We start from the raw sequence: 16,131 nt of genomic DNA, 5'->3' as shown, positions 1-16,131 counted from the left end.
TTTTTTCCCTCCAAAACCAGAATGGAGTTTTGTTTGTTTTAGAATGCAACTTTAGATCCAGTGATTGGTTTGGCTCCTGGGCACAGAGGGGACACATCTGGCAAAGACTCCGTCAGCAGTAGTGTGGAGCATATAGGTGACTATCCAAGAGGTGGATTTGCCTACCATTAGCCATTGCAGATCGCAGCAATTTTGAAGCTATATGCTAAATTAGGGTTGAGAATTCATTATTCAGCTTTCTCGAATAAAGGCGACATCACTGTTTTTTCTACTCTGCCACCTTCTGATCCGTCATCCACGATGGAAGACCAGGCAGGAAAAGAAATGGGAGGAAATCCCAATCCCAGTGAGTCGGGCTGTGGCTGAATTTGGATCCATCCCTACTGACCTCCACCCTCTCTCATCTTCTAGAAAAGATTTCTCTGTTAGGATGAGAGTGACGTCATGGCAAAGGGAAGAAAATACTCAGCACATCCTCCCCGCTGCTTTGATCTGCAGGGTTGCTGCTTTGATCAGCAAGGAGCATGGATGCTCAGGAAGAAAACAGAAGGTCAGAGTCCAGATGTACAATCCATCCTAGACAGGAGAGCTTCCTTGACTCTCACCCACATTTGCTGGGAGCCTCACTCCCAGAACTGCAGAACTAGGGAGAAGACAGGAAGTGTATAGGGAGAGTTTGGCAAGGTTGCTACAGATGAAGTGGAGACTGAAGGATCCTTTGGGATACCCGAGATGACCCTGAGCACATCACTTGGGGGACTGAATGAGAAGTCACAGCAGACACCCGTACTTGAGGAGTGCAGAGCAGGATCCGTGGGAGCTTCAGTGAATCAGTGACCCTCAATCTGATCTTTGGTTTACTGCAGAATCTGCTCTGTAAAGGAGACATCATCACCCCTTGATGCCACCCCGTTTGCCTCTTGCTGGGACCACTCTCCGGGATCACCGCTCCCTCTGCAGTGTCATTCATAGCTAAGAAGAACCCCTCCGTGTTTTCTGTCACAGCAGTTTTCTTCTCTCTCTCTTTTTTTTTCATGATAGTTTCATAGGCTCAGGGATTTCCCCTTCTGCCCTCCCCATTCCCACTCCTCCCACTGTTTTCTCCTGTATTATTGTAATTGTAGAAGTCCTTCATCAACAGTCTCAAGTACAGCACTCTGCACAGCTCTTTGCTATACTGCTCCGAGGCGTCCGGCTCAGTGAGTGGAATGGGTCATTCAGAGCGTCTAAGCATCAGTTCATTTTCCTAGACATAGAGTGCCGGGGTGCTTTTGTATACCACTGTTGGCAGTTCCACTGTCAGTCAGGTGGGTCTTATTGAGAATCCTTCTTCTCAAATGCCTTTGCTCCTTGACATTGGCCTGGGTGTCATCAGTGTTTGGCAACAAGTGGATCTCCATCATTATTCAAAATAAGATCAGCTTTGACAGTATACCTACAGAGAGGGTTCCCAGATCAACACCTCCACCTGGCCTTTGAGTTGATGCTAACATTAAACTTAACTTTAATCCCACCGTTTCCACAATATTTTTGAAGTACCGGATGTTTTCCTACTAAGATGGAGCCACATGGAGAAAGAGATAGAGCCAGAATAGTCCCACCTTATGTCACTGCAGCTGGCAGACCTCGACACGGGACTCAAACCCCATCATCTTGTGATCCTCTCTGGATAGTGGTCTGCTCTTGGTGTCCTTTGGTGCGTGAGCACACTCTAGCCTGTGCTGGTCATCCTCTGTTTTCACCAGCTCACCTGTAAACTCGTCAGACAGAATCCAGGTTCCTTAACTCTGTGCCTTACATGCTCAATGGCATTTAAATAATTGAATGAATGAATGGATGGATGCATGCATGAAATTTGAGGAAGAATTTTGGACAAGGAACTTACTCATATGAGAAGCCGTAATCTCTGTCTCTCATGGGGAAAGAAGCATCCTACCGCTTTCTGAGTGTCCTGGCTACCTAGAGTTGGTGTCTCTCATGATTCCTTGCTATTTTTCAGAGGGTGTTATTCCTGGGCCGCCCACAGAGCTCTCCGTCACAGAGGCTACCCGGAGCTATGTGGTGCTAAGCTGGAAGCCCCCTGGGCAGCGTGGCCACGAGGGCATTATGTACTTTGTGGAAAAGGTAAGACTCCAGAATCAACACTATCTCATGACATTTTCATAAGATTCCCTTAAAGAAGTAGAGATTAAAGAAGTAGAGATTACATTGCTGAGGACAGTGGTGTGAGGGAGGTGAATGGGGGATGTCAGTTGTGAAATCTCTTTATTGAAAAATAAATATCACATGGAAGTTTGCCTGAAAGTTCAGGGGTTAGTGCAGATTCCCCCAAATCTCACCCATAAACTGCTGAGAGGTCCAAAGGACCAGAATCACAACCCTGATAGAACAGAATTTTTTCTGAAGCTGTAGATTGCCTCCATAACAATGTTTTCTAGACTTTCTGTGTCTCTGTTGCTATGTTGACGGCTTTTCACGTATCCACAGTAGGTAATGAACACCAGTGAGGGTAGATGGGAAAGAGGACTGGAGATGTCGGAATACTTCAGGTGGCTGAAGAGTTGAAAACAGCAAGCTCTTACATGTCAGGGCACTCGGTTAACTCTGAGTATGGGTAGCAGTGTGATCAGAGATGACAAAGTGCCATAAAGCGTTGGCTACTTCTTTCCCTCAAATATCTTACAATTATGTTGGTGATTAAAACCTTGGAGAGTGCTACATAGAAGGAAGACCTAAGATGGGTGGAAAGAATGAAAACAATATAACCAACCACATCCAGAGTAGAAGGACATTCTGATGAGTTTGCATGCCTAACTTACGGACATGAGTCCAAGACTTGGCTGTGGCGTTATTAAGGGGAGCTTGCATAGAAACACAGGAGCATTTGCAAGGCAAGGCCCAGAGCCAAAGGAAACAAGAAAACCATGGTGCCTGGAAAAGGATAGTTTGAAAAATTTTGCCTAAAATTTGTTGAAAATTTTATTAGAATTTAATTGAAAAAATGAAACAAAATAAGTATCCTGTGTAAGAACATTGGCACTTTTACTGTAATTCATCATTTTTCAGAACAAAAGATCAATGATCAAATGTTTGCACTTTGAATTTCTATAAAATTGTGTGATTGCATTGAAAGGTATTATTTACTTTCACTGTAAATCATAGAAGAAAATTTTATGTAAAAATATGGAGTTCGGTTAACTCTCTGACAGCCTCTCTCTTTTCTCTCTTTATTCCTTATGGACTTTTAATTATTTCAAATCCATGGCTCTTGAGAAAATTATACCAGAACTAAAAATTTGATTTCCCTTATTAATGGCTTTTCTTCGGTATGCATGCTTAGCTCACATCTTTGAGCCTCTTGCTTCCAGAACTCCTGGTTATCCTAAAGCAAATTAACAGTAAATATACTATCTCTTCCACATGAGCCATATACATCTCTCTGGAAAGTCTGGTTTTATAGAAAATAAAATTACATTTTTGTTTTATCTGTGTATTAACTATAACTTGAACAGTACTCAAAGCTTTTTCTCGTAATAGATGGAAAGAATAGTGTTAGATAAATGTTCTTTTTCTGGTACAATAATAAACCCCCCAGTGAATCACTCTGAAATCCTCCACAAGAAGAGAGTTCCGAACAGCTCTTGTGGCAGTAATTACTATCTTTCCTATTACAATGACATGTAAAGACTTGTTGGGGAGGCATTTTTCTACCCAGAAGTCAGCTTTGGCTTCATTATAACCTTTCCTTTAGTCACGAAAACTCTGATTTCATCACAAAGCCTTTAACATCTCTAGACCCAAATACATACAAACCTGTGATTAAAATTTAAATGCTCTGCCACCTGCAAACCTATTGGAATGGAATTTGAGGGGACGTTTATCAGCACAGCATTGAATAAAGAAGCTGTACTTAGCACAGTCCACATTTATGAACACACAGAGTGCTGGAGTATTGGGACTGCAGAGTACAGCAGGAGACCCAGGGCACAATTTACATAGCTATCCAAATGTCACACTCTTCCAAGCTCAGTTGGAGATTATTTCTTATGAACTATTCCTGATATGTTGGCCTTCCTAGAGGGAAATGGCTCATTCACTCGTGTCCCATGGCATGTTTCCTTCCCTAAAACGCCCATGCACTGGGTGTTGCCTCTCGTGTGCCCTTGTACTCATACTTCTGCACAAAACGGTGTACCTGAGATTTGCAGACGCATAAAGCACAAAACTGCCTGTCACAGCTGCACACTTTCAATTGGTTGTGCTCTATCCATGAGCCTGAAAGTCATTGAAATTGAGGGGTTCATTATCCAGGAAATTTGCCTCCAGCACTCCCAGATTTCCTGTTCCTTTTGGCTACAAACCTTTCCCTGTTTTGTACTTTTTCTCATGTCACAGAGGAGTACTTTGTCATTTGTTAGCTGCATTTCTACTAGCAAGAATAAAAATAGCCACTGTCTGCCGCTGGCCAAGCACTGCTGAAAACATTCTATACATGCAAGCTCACTTTATTCTTGCAGCAATCCCATGAGACTTATTTTCTACATGCCTGCTTTGTAGATTATAAAATTGAGGCATTGATGGAGTATATAATTTTTCCAATGGTATGCAGCTGATCTGAGCAGAAATAGGATTTGAGCGAAGGCTGACTGGCTCTTACCCTAGGCTGCCTTTCCATCTTCACAAGTCCAAATCATCAGTGGGAAACTTTAATAATCACACAATATCTACTCCATAGCACAGTTGAGAAAATAAAAAAGTCATAATGGCTTAGCACAGTAAAAGGCAGCTCTTATTTTTTGTTATTAACAGTTTAAGCAACTGGTCATTGCTTATTTCCTAGGAGACAATATGTCAAAACAAATCAAAGCCATGAACAAATGGATTGAATACCTGGGAGAGTTTTATCTCTCATTGGGCAGCACCCTTTCTATCCTCCCCCCAGACAAATGACACCTAAGCATAAAGACACTGTATGTCCGTTTAGAGGTTCCCTTGTCAAATATGCCCATCTGACAGATTATGAACTGAAATCATGAGTATTCATGGGACTTTGAAGGGGACGTGGCTCATTGTGAATCAGATTCAATAACTTTGGAACCTTCCACTATGCCATGTTGCTTTCCATGTCAAGTTGGTGATGCTGAGTGGTATGCTACTGGATTTATGTTTCCAACAGTGTGTCGTCACTGTCAGCCATTCAGTCTGTCACACAATTTGGATTTCTGGCAAAGTCTTTTGAAGCTGTTAAAACGTTCTGTAGCAAAATCAGGCGAGAATATCTGAATTTCTGCCCCTACTGGCCCTGGGCAGTGTTTGAACTTCAAAGAGGAAGGAAAAAGGATTACCTTTCCATTATCCTGAAGGACTAAATACTTCTGACAATTTTCTTACTAGATCCTCTTCTAAACCTAACTATTTACCACATCCTTCATTCAAGGGTTTTTCTTGTAACTCTAGCTCATTTTGATTTTAGAAACAGGATCTCCTTAAATTAGTTTTCCTATTATTTATTCTAAAATTTGAGCAGGAAGGAAAGAACATATTCTTCAAAAGAAATTCTGAATGTATTAGGGAGAGAAGAAGGCTCCAATCTAATGTTTCACTCAACCCTCCCCCCTTATTTACTTGATTTATTTTATTTACTTGAAAAGCAGAAAAACAGAGGAAGAAACTGAGAGAAAGAGATCTTAATCTGCTGATTCACTCCCCAACTGGCCACAAAGGCTAAAGCTGAGCCAGATTGAAGCCAGGAGCCAGGAGCCTCTTCAAAGTCTCCCACGTGGATACAGGCCTGAACACTTGGGCCACATTAGCAGGGAGCTGATTCAGAAGTGGAGCCCCAGCCTCTGCAACCATTTGAGTAGTAAACTAGAGGATGGAAAACCCCTGCCTTGCAACCCCCTCCCCCACTATGCTGCCTCTTCCTCTCTCTGTGTAACTCTTTCAAATGAATAAACAAAGCTATTTTTTAAAGGGGGGGATTTAGAGAACCCTGTGAACATCAGGTATCTCCTCCTCCATGTCCTCCAATCTGTTCTGCAGTCCAGTGGCACAAAGACTGCAGTTCGTTGGCAGAGAAGGAACAATTGGAGATGCCTGGCCTCTAACTCCTGTTTCTCAGTGGGCATCTCTGTTCTTGCTGTAGTGTGAAGCGGGAACGGAAAACTGGCAGCGGGTGAACACGGAGCTGCCCGTGAAGTCTCCCCGCTTTGCTCTGTTTGACTTGGCCGAAGGGAAATCTTACTGCTTCCGTGTGCGCTGTTCTAATTCAGCAGGAGTTGGTGAGCCCTCAGAGGCCACAGAAGTGACCGTGGTTGGGGACAAACTTGGTAAGTATAGAATCAGGCTAACTGTGAATTACTTACCCCAAGAGCTTTTTTCCCTTTTTTTTTTAAACAGTTTCAAACACTTTTTTAAAAAAGTATTTTGACTTTATTTTTAATGTTGCTTACATAGTTGAGAAGGATGTATACTCATGTTGAGCTCTGACTAGGGGTGGAAAGGGTCGAAGTATGGAGCAAGTCAAGTGGGACAAATATTTCCAATTTTTTCTTTTCTCCACTTATCTGCAGGGGGAGGAGGCTGCTCCTCACTGCCAAACTACATCAGCACAGGACCCTGATGTGGGGAAGAATGTTCAGAGGCTGCTGCTTGAGTGGTTTTGATAGCTCTGAGACATTGTTGGTTTCAGTGCTCCAGGGTTGAAAAGTCTTTCCAAGGTCTATTGGCTGAGAGTCCACCCCAGTGTATCCACACACCCGGATACGTGCTGCAAAGCTTGGACAGAAGAGGCATCCAACCCATTCTGCTTTTCGTCCTCTCATGAGGGGCTTGATGTCCTCTGCTGGCCTATGTAATCAGGGCCTACTGTCTACTGTATGGACATGAACAACTGAGGAGGTTCAGGCCCAATATGTGCACTCCAAGGTCGGACCAAAAATCTTGTGAATTTCTCTGTAGCTGGAGTTTGAGTCCGGCAGTATAGTTAGGGAGTCCCCCAAGAAACCTTGCCGGAGATGAACCTTAGACCTTATTCTTGTGTGTGCCAGCTAGTGCAGGGTCTGGTTCACTCTGTCACCCACATCAAACTATGTATATGCCAGTGAAGGCAGCTGCTGGGTTAGTTCCGCCCCCAGTCCTATCTCTGCTGCAAATCAGTGGGTGCTGTGGCCTATCCCAGTGCAGCCCACCTCAAGCTCGGCCTTCACGCACATCAGCAGGTGCCGCAGCCTAGTTGGGGTGCTCCACTAACTCCTAACAGGCCCACTCTCAGCCCCAGTTCCTATGTGTGCCAGCATGTGCAGCAGTCTAATCCAGCCCATCTCACATCCTGTCCATCCATCTCTCATACATACCCACGGGTGCTGTGGCTTAGTTCAGCCTGACCTACCCCCTGACCCAGCACACACAAATGCCAACAGGTGCCATCATCTTGTCTAGCCTGGCCCACCCCCAGCTCTGGCTTTCATGTTCACCAACTGGAGCTGCAGCTCAGTAGAGCAGTGTCCACAGTTTTCCTCCTAGGTCCATTCCAAGCCCCAAATTTGAACTTGTGAGAGGGTACTGTGGTTCAGCCTGAAATGTCTTACACCTGGTTCCAGTACTTGCCAGCAGATGCTATGGCAAAGCCCAACTAGCCAACACTTGTTCTGGCTTTTGCATGTGCCAGTGGATGCAGTGGCCTAGCTTAGCCCGGCCCTCCCAAAATCCAGCTCCAATACAGGCCAACAGATGTTGCCACCCTGCCCAGACTGTTCTGCCCCCAGTCCCACACTCACAAGTGGGAGCAGTGGCCTAGCAAGGGAACCTTTGAAGTTCTTCTACCAGGCTTGCATCCAGCCCTGAGTCTTGTGGGTGCCAGTGGGTGCTGCAACCCAGTCTGGCATGACCTGCCTCACCTTGACACTTGTTGGTGGATGCTGCTGCCTGGCTATGCCAGGCCCGCCCTCAGTCAGCTTATGCTAGTGGGTGCTGCAGCCTTGCCCAGGCTGGCCAGTCTGCAATCCTAACCTTCATGTGATCTGGCAGGTGTCATGGCCCAACCCCGACTGTCCTGTACCCTGACCTGACTCACACCTGCCAACACATGTTGCAGAATGGCCCAGCCCAGCCCACCCCCAGACCCATCCCACATGTATGCTGGTGAATACTGGAGCCCAACCTGACCTGGGCTGCCCCCAGCCTTTGCTCTTGTGCATATACCAGCAGGAGCTACAGACTAACAGGGAAGTTCCCCTATCAGACCAGTTTCCAGCTCTGGATCTTGCCATGGTAGTGAATGCTCAGCCCAGCCTGGCATGACTCACTTCCAGACCCAGCTCTCATGTGGACTGGTGGGTGCCACAACCTAATCTAGCCCGTCCTGCACCCACTCTGGCTCATGTAAGCACCAGTAGGTTCGGGGGTCTAGTCCATTCCAGCCTGTTCCTGGACTCAGCCCATACACATGCCAAAGTGTACTGCAGCCATGTTCAGCCCTGTCCATTCCCAGTCCCAAGTCTTGAGCTCACCATTGGGAACTGCAGCCTAGCAGGGGAGTTCCCTTGTTCCTCTACCAGGCCCACTTCTAGCCCAGATCTTGCAGTGGTGTTCTGATCCAGCATGGCACTTGCCAGTGGATGCTGCAGCCTGGCCTGGCCTGGCCTGGACCTCACACCCCCATCCCTCCAAACTTCCAACCTTCACTGGTGTGTGCTGCGGCCTAGCCCTGCCCATCCTGTCCCCATCGTGTGGCCCACACCTTGTCCTGGTTCCTATATGCTTGGATGCTAAAGCTTGCCCTAACCTAGCCTGACCCATCTCGAAGCCATTGCATACTCTTGCTGATGAGTAGTACAGCCCTGCCTGGCCCTGCCACCCTAGTCCTGGCTCTGGTGCTCACCAGAGGGAGTTCCTCGAATTTCCCCACCAGATCTCTCCCAGACCTGGATCTTATGCATGCTGGTGGATGCTAGGCCTATGCTGAAATAGTCTACCCCTAGTCCCTGCCTTTGCATAAGCTAGCAGGTATTATAGCCCAGTCCACTCCCAGACCTGATTCTTGGGTGCACCTGTGGGTGCTACAGACTGGGCCTGCTTTGCCTGCTCCCATTTCCAGTTTCTGTGAGCATCAGTGAGTTCTGTGGTCATGTCTAGCTCAGTCCATCACCATCCCCAGCTCTCATGCAAACCTGTGGGTACTGTAGTCCCACAGCGTGTAAGCCCACATATGCCCTTAAGGAATCTGCCTCCAGAACTGGTTCTCTCAAGTGCCAGTTGGTGTCATGGCCCAGCCTTGTGTGGTCCAGTCCCTGCCACAATATTCACTGGTGGATATAGTGGTTTAGTCCTGCCAGGCAGGCCTGTGCCCTGGCTTGTGTGTGTTGGTGGGCGGCAGGTGATGCTGTTTAGTCCAGCCCAGGTCTCCCATGTGGGCAGGTGCATTTTCCTCATCCAGACATGGCCTCCGGTTCCCCTTTCTCAACTGTTCTCAACTCCTTCATTTACCTGTGAGTGCAGTAGCCCAGCCTGTGGAAGCCACCAGAAGTCATTGTATACCTATAAAGTAACCCTTGGTGGCCCCCACTCCCATACATCCTCCAACCGCCTTCCCTGGGCAGTCCACAGCACCTGCCCCATCCCCTCATGGCACAGGGTCCCAGGGTCATCTTCCACTGGGGCCTGCCAGCCCCCTCCAACATATCTTTAAAAAGAAAGAAAGAAAAAAGACCAAGCAACCATGCTGGCAAACTGGTATGGTTAACAGATTTGGCACTAACTAGGCTCAGATTGCCTGCTAGCTATTGGATGCTTTTCTCCCAGCCTAGGTACAAGGCAACATGGTCAGTTTGCTTATAGCTGAGGAGAGAAGTTTTCAAGGCAAAAATCTAATTAGCACACACATACATACAAGCAAACACATAAATGCAAACAAGCATCTTTGAAAAGCTCAAGGAAATGTGTATTTGAAAAAACTATGCATGAATTTCAACTTTGTGTACACTAAAATGAAGGTATCTTTTAATCCCAATTCCAACAAACTTTTAAAAATTAGTCTTGTACGTACAAATATATAATCACAGGTAAAAATAGTGGCTTCCCTCTTTCATTACATGTTTTATTGATAGCTATGCATGGTCTGTACATTACATAAAAAACATTAGTAGTTTTACTTATGAAAATAAATTTTCCCAAAAGTTTAGAGTTGCAACAGTAGTGCTAATTTGTTTCCTTCAAGAGTTCAGGGATATTTAGTTTATCATTGTGTTCTCAACCTAACATTTTTTAAAAAATGGTCTATTTTAACGGATAGTATGTTTGACCTGATGCTTTGTGTAAAACTTCTCTGACTGTATATTTGTAGATATGTGACAAAATTGTTTTTTTCTCTTCTCTCAGATATCCCTCAGCCCCCTAGCAAAATCATCCCAAGCAGAAACACAGATACCTCTGTGGTGGTGACTTGGGAAGAGTCCAAAGATGCCAAAGAGTTGGTTGGGTATTACATCGAGGCAAGTGTGGTTGGCTCAGGAGAGTGGGCACCCTGCAACAACAACCCTGTGAAGGGCTCACGGTAAGGCACCCCAGCATTCAAGAAGCACCATGGACACACTTGACAGCAAATACACCCGAAGGAGGGAGGTTTTCTTTTCTTTTTAAATTTTTTTTTTAAACTTTCTATCTTTATTTTGATGATTTTTACATAGTTAATCATGGCAAAAAGAGTCAAGGGCTACAGGAAGATGGTGAGACCCACCTTATTTCCACATTCTTTTTTCCCTTCCTGTATCTGGGGGAAGGAGGGAGATAAGGGAGAAGCCACACCCAGCCTCTCAAATACCTCTGTACTGTGAGATGGAGGACAGTCACCACAGTCACCTGAAACCACCGCAGGGACGCTGCTGTGCGCTATGCCCCAAGGGTCCTGCTCAAGAGGTTTTGATAGTTCAGCAGTTCTGAATTACTGCCGATCTCACCACTCCAAGCATGATGAAATCTCTCTGGAATCTGCTGGCTGACATAATCCATCTTAGAGTCTCCGTTTGCCCAGATATTCACCGCCAACTCTTGACTGGAGTAGTTGGTCAATTTGTTCCATCCTCTGTCCTTGGTTATGGTACCAGCTGTCCTCTGCAGACTCCAATGTATTGCTATATCCTCCATGTGCACCTGGATATGCTGTTCAATGCTCCATCTAAGCCGCTGAGGGCAGCCAGCTCTGACACAGACACTCCATGGTCAGACCATGGAACCTGCCGTTCTTCCATGATTGGGGTTCTGAGTCCAGCAGTTCGTTGGGGGAATATCCAAAGAAACTTCTTCTGAAGTGATCCCAGACCTGATTCTTGTGTGTGCTTGCCAATACAGGGTACGGCACAGTCTGTTGCCCCAATCAGCTTATGCACATGCTGATGGTTGCAATTGCTGGGTCAGTCCTGTGTCCAGCCCTGTCTTCTACACTAATCAATGGGTGTTGCAGCCCATCTCAATCCTGCCCATCCATACTCAGCCCTCGCGCAAACTAGTAGGAGCTGCAGCCTAGTTGGAGCAACCTTCAGTAACCTCTACCAGGCTTGCCCCCTGCCCTGGTAACTGTGCTTGCCAGTATGCACAGCAGACTGGTCCAGTCTGTCCCACATCCCATTCAGCTCTCATACATGTCAGTGGGCATTGAAACCTAGTTCAACCCAACCAGCCTCACTATCCAGCCCATACACGTGCTGGCAGGTACCAGTCTCTGTCTAGCCATGCTTACCCTAGTCCTGGTTTCATGCTCTCCAGTAGGAGTGGCAATCCAAGAGGGAGGTACCCACTATTTCCCTACTGGGACACTCCCATTCCCAGATCTTGCATTCTCCAGGTGGTTCTGTAGTCTAACTTGATAGAATTTGCCCCCCATGTTAGCATCTGCCAGCTGATGCTGCGGCAGCAAAGCCCAACCAACCCAATCCCATTCTGGCTTGTTAATGCACCAGTAGGAACAGTCAACCTAGCCTGACTTTCCCCGATACAGCTCACATGAGGCCAACAGATGTTGGCCAGCCTGTTCTGCCAACACTCCAACTCTCACGCCCACCAGTAGGAATAGTAGTCCAGCAGGGGAGCCCCATGCAGCCTCCGTACAGGGTCTGCCCCTCCTCCCCTGGGTCTCACATGTGCTGGTTGGGTGCTGTGGCCCAGTCTGGCATGACCCGCCTCACCTCAACATTTGCCAGTGGGTGCTGTAGTCTGGCCGAGTCTGGCCCACTACCAATTCCAGCTCATGCTGGTGGGGGCTACAGCCTAGCCAAGCTCAGCCAGCCCCCTGTCCTGGTGCTCACATGAACTGGCTTGTGTTGCAGCCAAACCTGGCCTGATCAACACTTCATTCTGGTGCTCAGATTTGCCCAGCCTGGTTCGCCCCCGACCTGTGGCAAATGTGTGCCAGTGGGTACCATTACCTGGCCTAGGCTGGACTGCTCCTTATCGTGGTTCTTACACTCACCTGCAGGGATTGTGTCCCAACAGAGTTCCCCAAGCCCGTCCATCCTAACCTCTCCCAATGTCAGATCTCGTGCCCATCAATGGGTCCTGGGCCAGCCCTACTTAGTGCACCTCCTGTACTAGAAGAAACAGTGGCCTTTCCTAACTGGCCCTCACCCATTCCTGTTTGGGTGTTACAGCTCAACCAGGCTTGGTCCACACCCAGACACTGCTCACATATGGCTCAGCAGGGGTAGAGACCTAGCCCAGCCTGTCCTACAGCTACCCTGGTTCTCATGAACACCAGTGGGTGCTGAAATCTAGCCCAGTCTGGCACACCCCAGTTCCAGTCCTGTTAGACAAGCCCCCATTCTAGCTTTCACTTGGACTGGTGTGGACTGGTGGTCAGCAATGTTCCATTCGTGTGCACAGGGACACCACAGCCATGTCCAGACCAGATATCAGCCCCGATACCAACCCTTGCATTCACCAGTGGGAACCACAACCCAGCCAGGTGTCCACTTTGCTCCATAACCAAGCCTGTTCCCAGCCACTGATCTCGCACGTGCCAGTGGTTGCTTTGACCCAGCTTGGCATAGTCCCTTACTTATTTTTGCCTTTGCCTTTGGATGCTGTAGCCTGGCCTGACTGACCTGCCCCCAGTTCAGGGTCACTGGTGGGTGCTGCAACTAGCCCTGCTCAGTCTGTTCCCATCCCTAGCTCATGCAAATTAGTAGGTGTGACAGCGCAGCCTAGCATGACCTGTTCTCCAGCCTGGTTTTTGTACTTGCCAATGAGCTAAGGTTTGCTCAGCCCTGCCCAGTCCATCCCCTTACAAAACCAACCCACACATTTGCCAACAGTTGGAGCTGCCTTGCACAGCTTTCCCAACCTTCATGCCTGACCCACATGCTTGCTCTCCTGCTGGAGCTATGACCTACTAGGGGAGTTTCCCAAGTTCCCCCACTTGTCCCACTTCCAGACCCAGATATCATATATGTTAGCAGGTGCTATGCCCTTGCCTGACTTAGCCTGCCCCTCTGTCTTGGCCTTTGTATAAGCTGGTGAATGCTGTGGCCCAGCCCACCTCCCACCCTGTTTTAGGATGCACATGCCAGTGCTGCAGCCTGGACCTGCACAGACTATTCTCAATCCCTGTACCTGTGATTGTTAGCAGGTTCTATGGTCACACCTAGCTCAGCCCATCATAACCCCAACTTTTGAGCTAACCAGTGGACTTGTATTTCCACAGGATTTGGCCCACATATCCCACACAGAATCTACCCTCAGACCTGGTTCTCTCTTATGCTGGCTAGTGTCATAGCCCTGCCTTATGTGACCCATCCCCTGTTCCAACATTCAATCAGGTACTGGGATCTAGTCCTGCTAGACAGACCCCCACTCTAGCTTTCACATGGACTGGTTTATGGTAGTTAGCAATGTTCCAGCTAACAAGTCCAACTCTGGATTCCCGTGTGGGCTGGTGAATGAGTCTGACACATACAAATCTCCCAGTCTCTCCCCTTACAAACCACCAGATCTCAGTCCCCTCACTTAACTGCAAATACAGTGGCCCTGTTGTTGGATGTCCCTAGGATTTACTCCTTGCCTATATATACAGTGGCCTTATCAATGGATATCCCTAGGCAAGAATTCCACACTCCCAAGACCCCAGAGCTCACCACTGGGTGGCCAGCGGGTGAAGCCTTGTGCCGTCGATGCCCTGGCCACCCACAAGCTCAGGTGGGTGCCCACTACTTGGCAGCGGTACAGAGCAAGGATCCCCAGCAGGAAACCTGGCCCAGTGTGGATTCTCCCAACCACAGCCACGTGGCTGGGAGATATAGACACCTGCACCTCTGAGCAGACTTATCTGGACTCTGCCCACCAACATGGCGGCAGTGGGCAGAGCCACGATTCTGAGCAAGCCCAAAGCCATCTGAGATCTGCCCACAGCATCATCATTGTGGACAGAGGAAATACTCAGACCTTGGACTTGGGCAATCCCAGGATTCGCCCACTGCTTGGCAGTGGTGGACAGGGAGCAAGGATCCCCAACAGGAAGCCTGGCCCGGCATGGATTCTGCCAGCCACAGCCACATGGCTGGGAGATTCAGTCACCCTCGCCTCTGAGCAGACTTACCTGGACTCTGCCCTTTTTTTTTTAAACATTGTACATGAAATATCCAAATGGATGTAAAACTGGGCATGCATAATACAAACCCACTGGGCAAAGAAATATTTCCTTGTTTTGTTAAACACTCAGAAACACATAATACTAGCTATTTGAAGAATTCACTTTATCCCCTTCCTTATTCTTTCCCTGTTTTATGTTTGTTCTGCTTTTACCCTTTTTGTGTTCATTAATATGCAATGTGATCCTGGGTTCCAAGGATCTAACGGTGTCTGCTTAGCTTGCAATTCCCAGGCACTATAAAAGAATAGAGAAGTCTTGACATTTCTGGACATTAAACCCAGTGCTAAGCAGACATAAATAGCAACTGAACCAGGAGGTGTGGAACACTTTGGTGCCTGTTTGAGTCTGGTTCTAATGTGGGAAGGGCTGGGGATTTTTTTAAAATTTTTTGTCTTGCTTCCATCTATTTACCAAGCAGATCTGCCATCTGACATTGAGTCCTAACGTGCAGTCAGACAGAGCCTGCTTTGACTGAGACGCAATCTCAGGAGAATTCCCCCAAACTGCCAGACGAGCTTTTGGCTGGAGCTGCTCTAAGTCCCAGGACCCACATAAGAGAAATTGGTTATTTTGGAGAGCGTGAAAGAGGAAGATAGGATACCAATGAATGGGAGAAGGATGTATGTTTTGTGAGAGGTTTATTAGTTTGTGTTTGTATTTAATTTTTACAGTTTTTCAATGTTCTTCTTGGGTCATTTAGAAAAACATTCATGAGTGTGGGCAGGACCTGTTTCCCTACAAATAGGAGCTGATAAAAGAGACGCTGTGTTTATTTTTGTATCTACCATATGTAGCTCAGGATATGGAACACCTAAGGGATTGGACTAGATTATAGCTGTCTTTATTAAATATTTGAACTTGTTAATGATAATACATTCATTGGCAGGTTTGTTATTTTCTCTGGGTACAGTTCTTTTGGTGGATTTAAATGATGCAATTATTCCTGAAACAGCTCTTTATAGCCATAATAACTATTAAAAGATGAGATTGCTTTTTCTGTAAAACAACCTGTAGATTCACATCTCATTATAGGATCCATCTGTTTAAGTAGTAATTCTGGAAACTCATTCTCAAATTAGAGTATTATTCCTTGAGTAATTTTAACTTCTCCAAAGTGTAGAAAGACAATGGTTAGGTCTCTGTGACAGGGAGCAGTTACTGCCTTACAACCTTAATGCATACCTGAAATAGCCATTGGTAATAGCATTAGGGGTGAGCATTTGACAAAGCAAGTAACATGCCAGTTGGGAGACCTGCATCCCATACTGGAGTACATGGGCTCCACTTCCAGTTCCAGCTTCCTGCTAATGTGCACCGTGGGAGTTGGCTGATGATGGCTCAAGTAGTTGGGCACCTGCCACCCTTGTGGATAGAAGTCCAGGCTACTAGTATTGGTCTGGCCCAACCCCAGCTGTTGCAAGCACTGGGGGGAATGAATCAACGAATGAATGGTCTCTACCTCTGGATCTCTGTTTCTCTGCTTTTCAAATAAA

At 47.0% G+C, this 16,131-nt stretch overlaps 1 protein-coding gene across 2 annotated transcripts in view; it reads left to right on the top strand.

Moving 5' to 3' along the window:
• Nucleotides 1-16,131, top strand: part of MYOM1 (myomesin 1) — a 129,981-nt gene that overhangs the window by 55,631 nt on the left and 58,219 nt on the right. For both annotated transcript variants that reach the window (XM_004579617.3, XM_004579618.3), the window contains exons 14-16: nucleotides 2,000-2,124; nucleotides 6,146-6,329; nucleotides 10,378-10,552. In XM_004579617.3, the coding sequence (XP_004579674.2) occupies nucleotides 2,000-2,124; nucleotides 6,146-6,329; nucleotides 10,378-10,552 (484 nt within the window). The remainder of the gene's footprint in view (nucleotides 1-1,999; nucleotides 2,125-6,145; nucleotides 6,330-10,377; nucleotides 10,553-16,131) is intronic.

Source organism: Ochotona princeps, chromosome 18 (assembly GCF_030435755.1).
Source record: "Ochotona princeps isolate mOchPri1 chromosome 18, mOchPri1.hap1, whole genome shotgun sequence".
Taxonomy (NCBI): domain Eukaryota; kingdom Metazoa; phylum Chordata; class Mammalia; order Lagomorpha; family Ochotonidae; genus Ochotona; species Ochotona princeps.
This window is presented reverse-complemented; position numbering and strand designations above follow the sequence as displayed.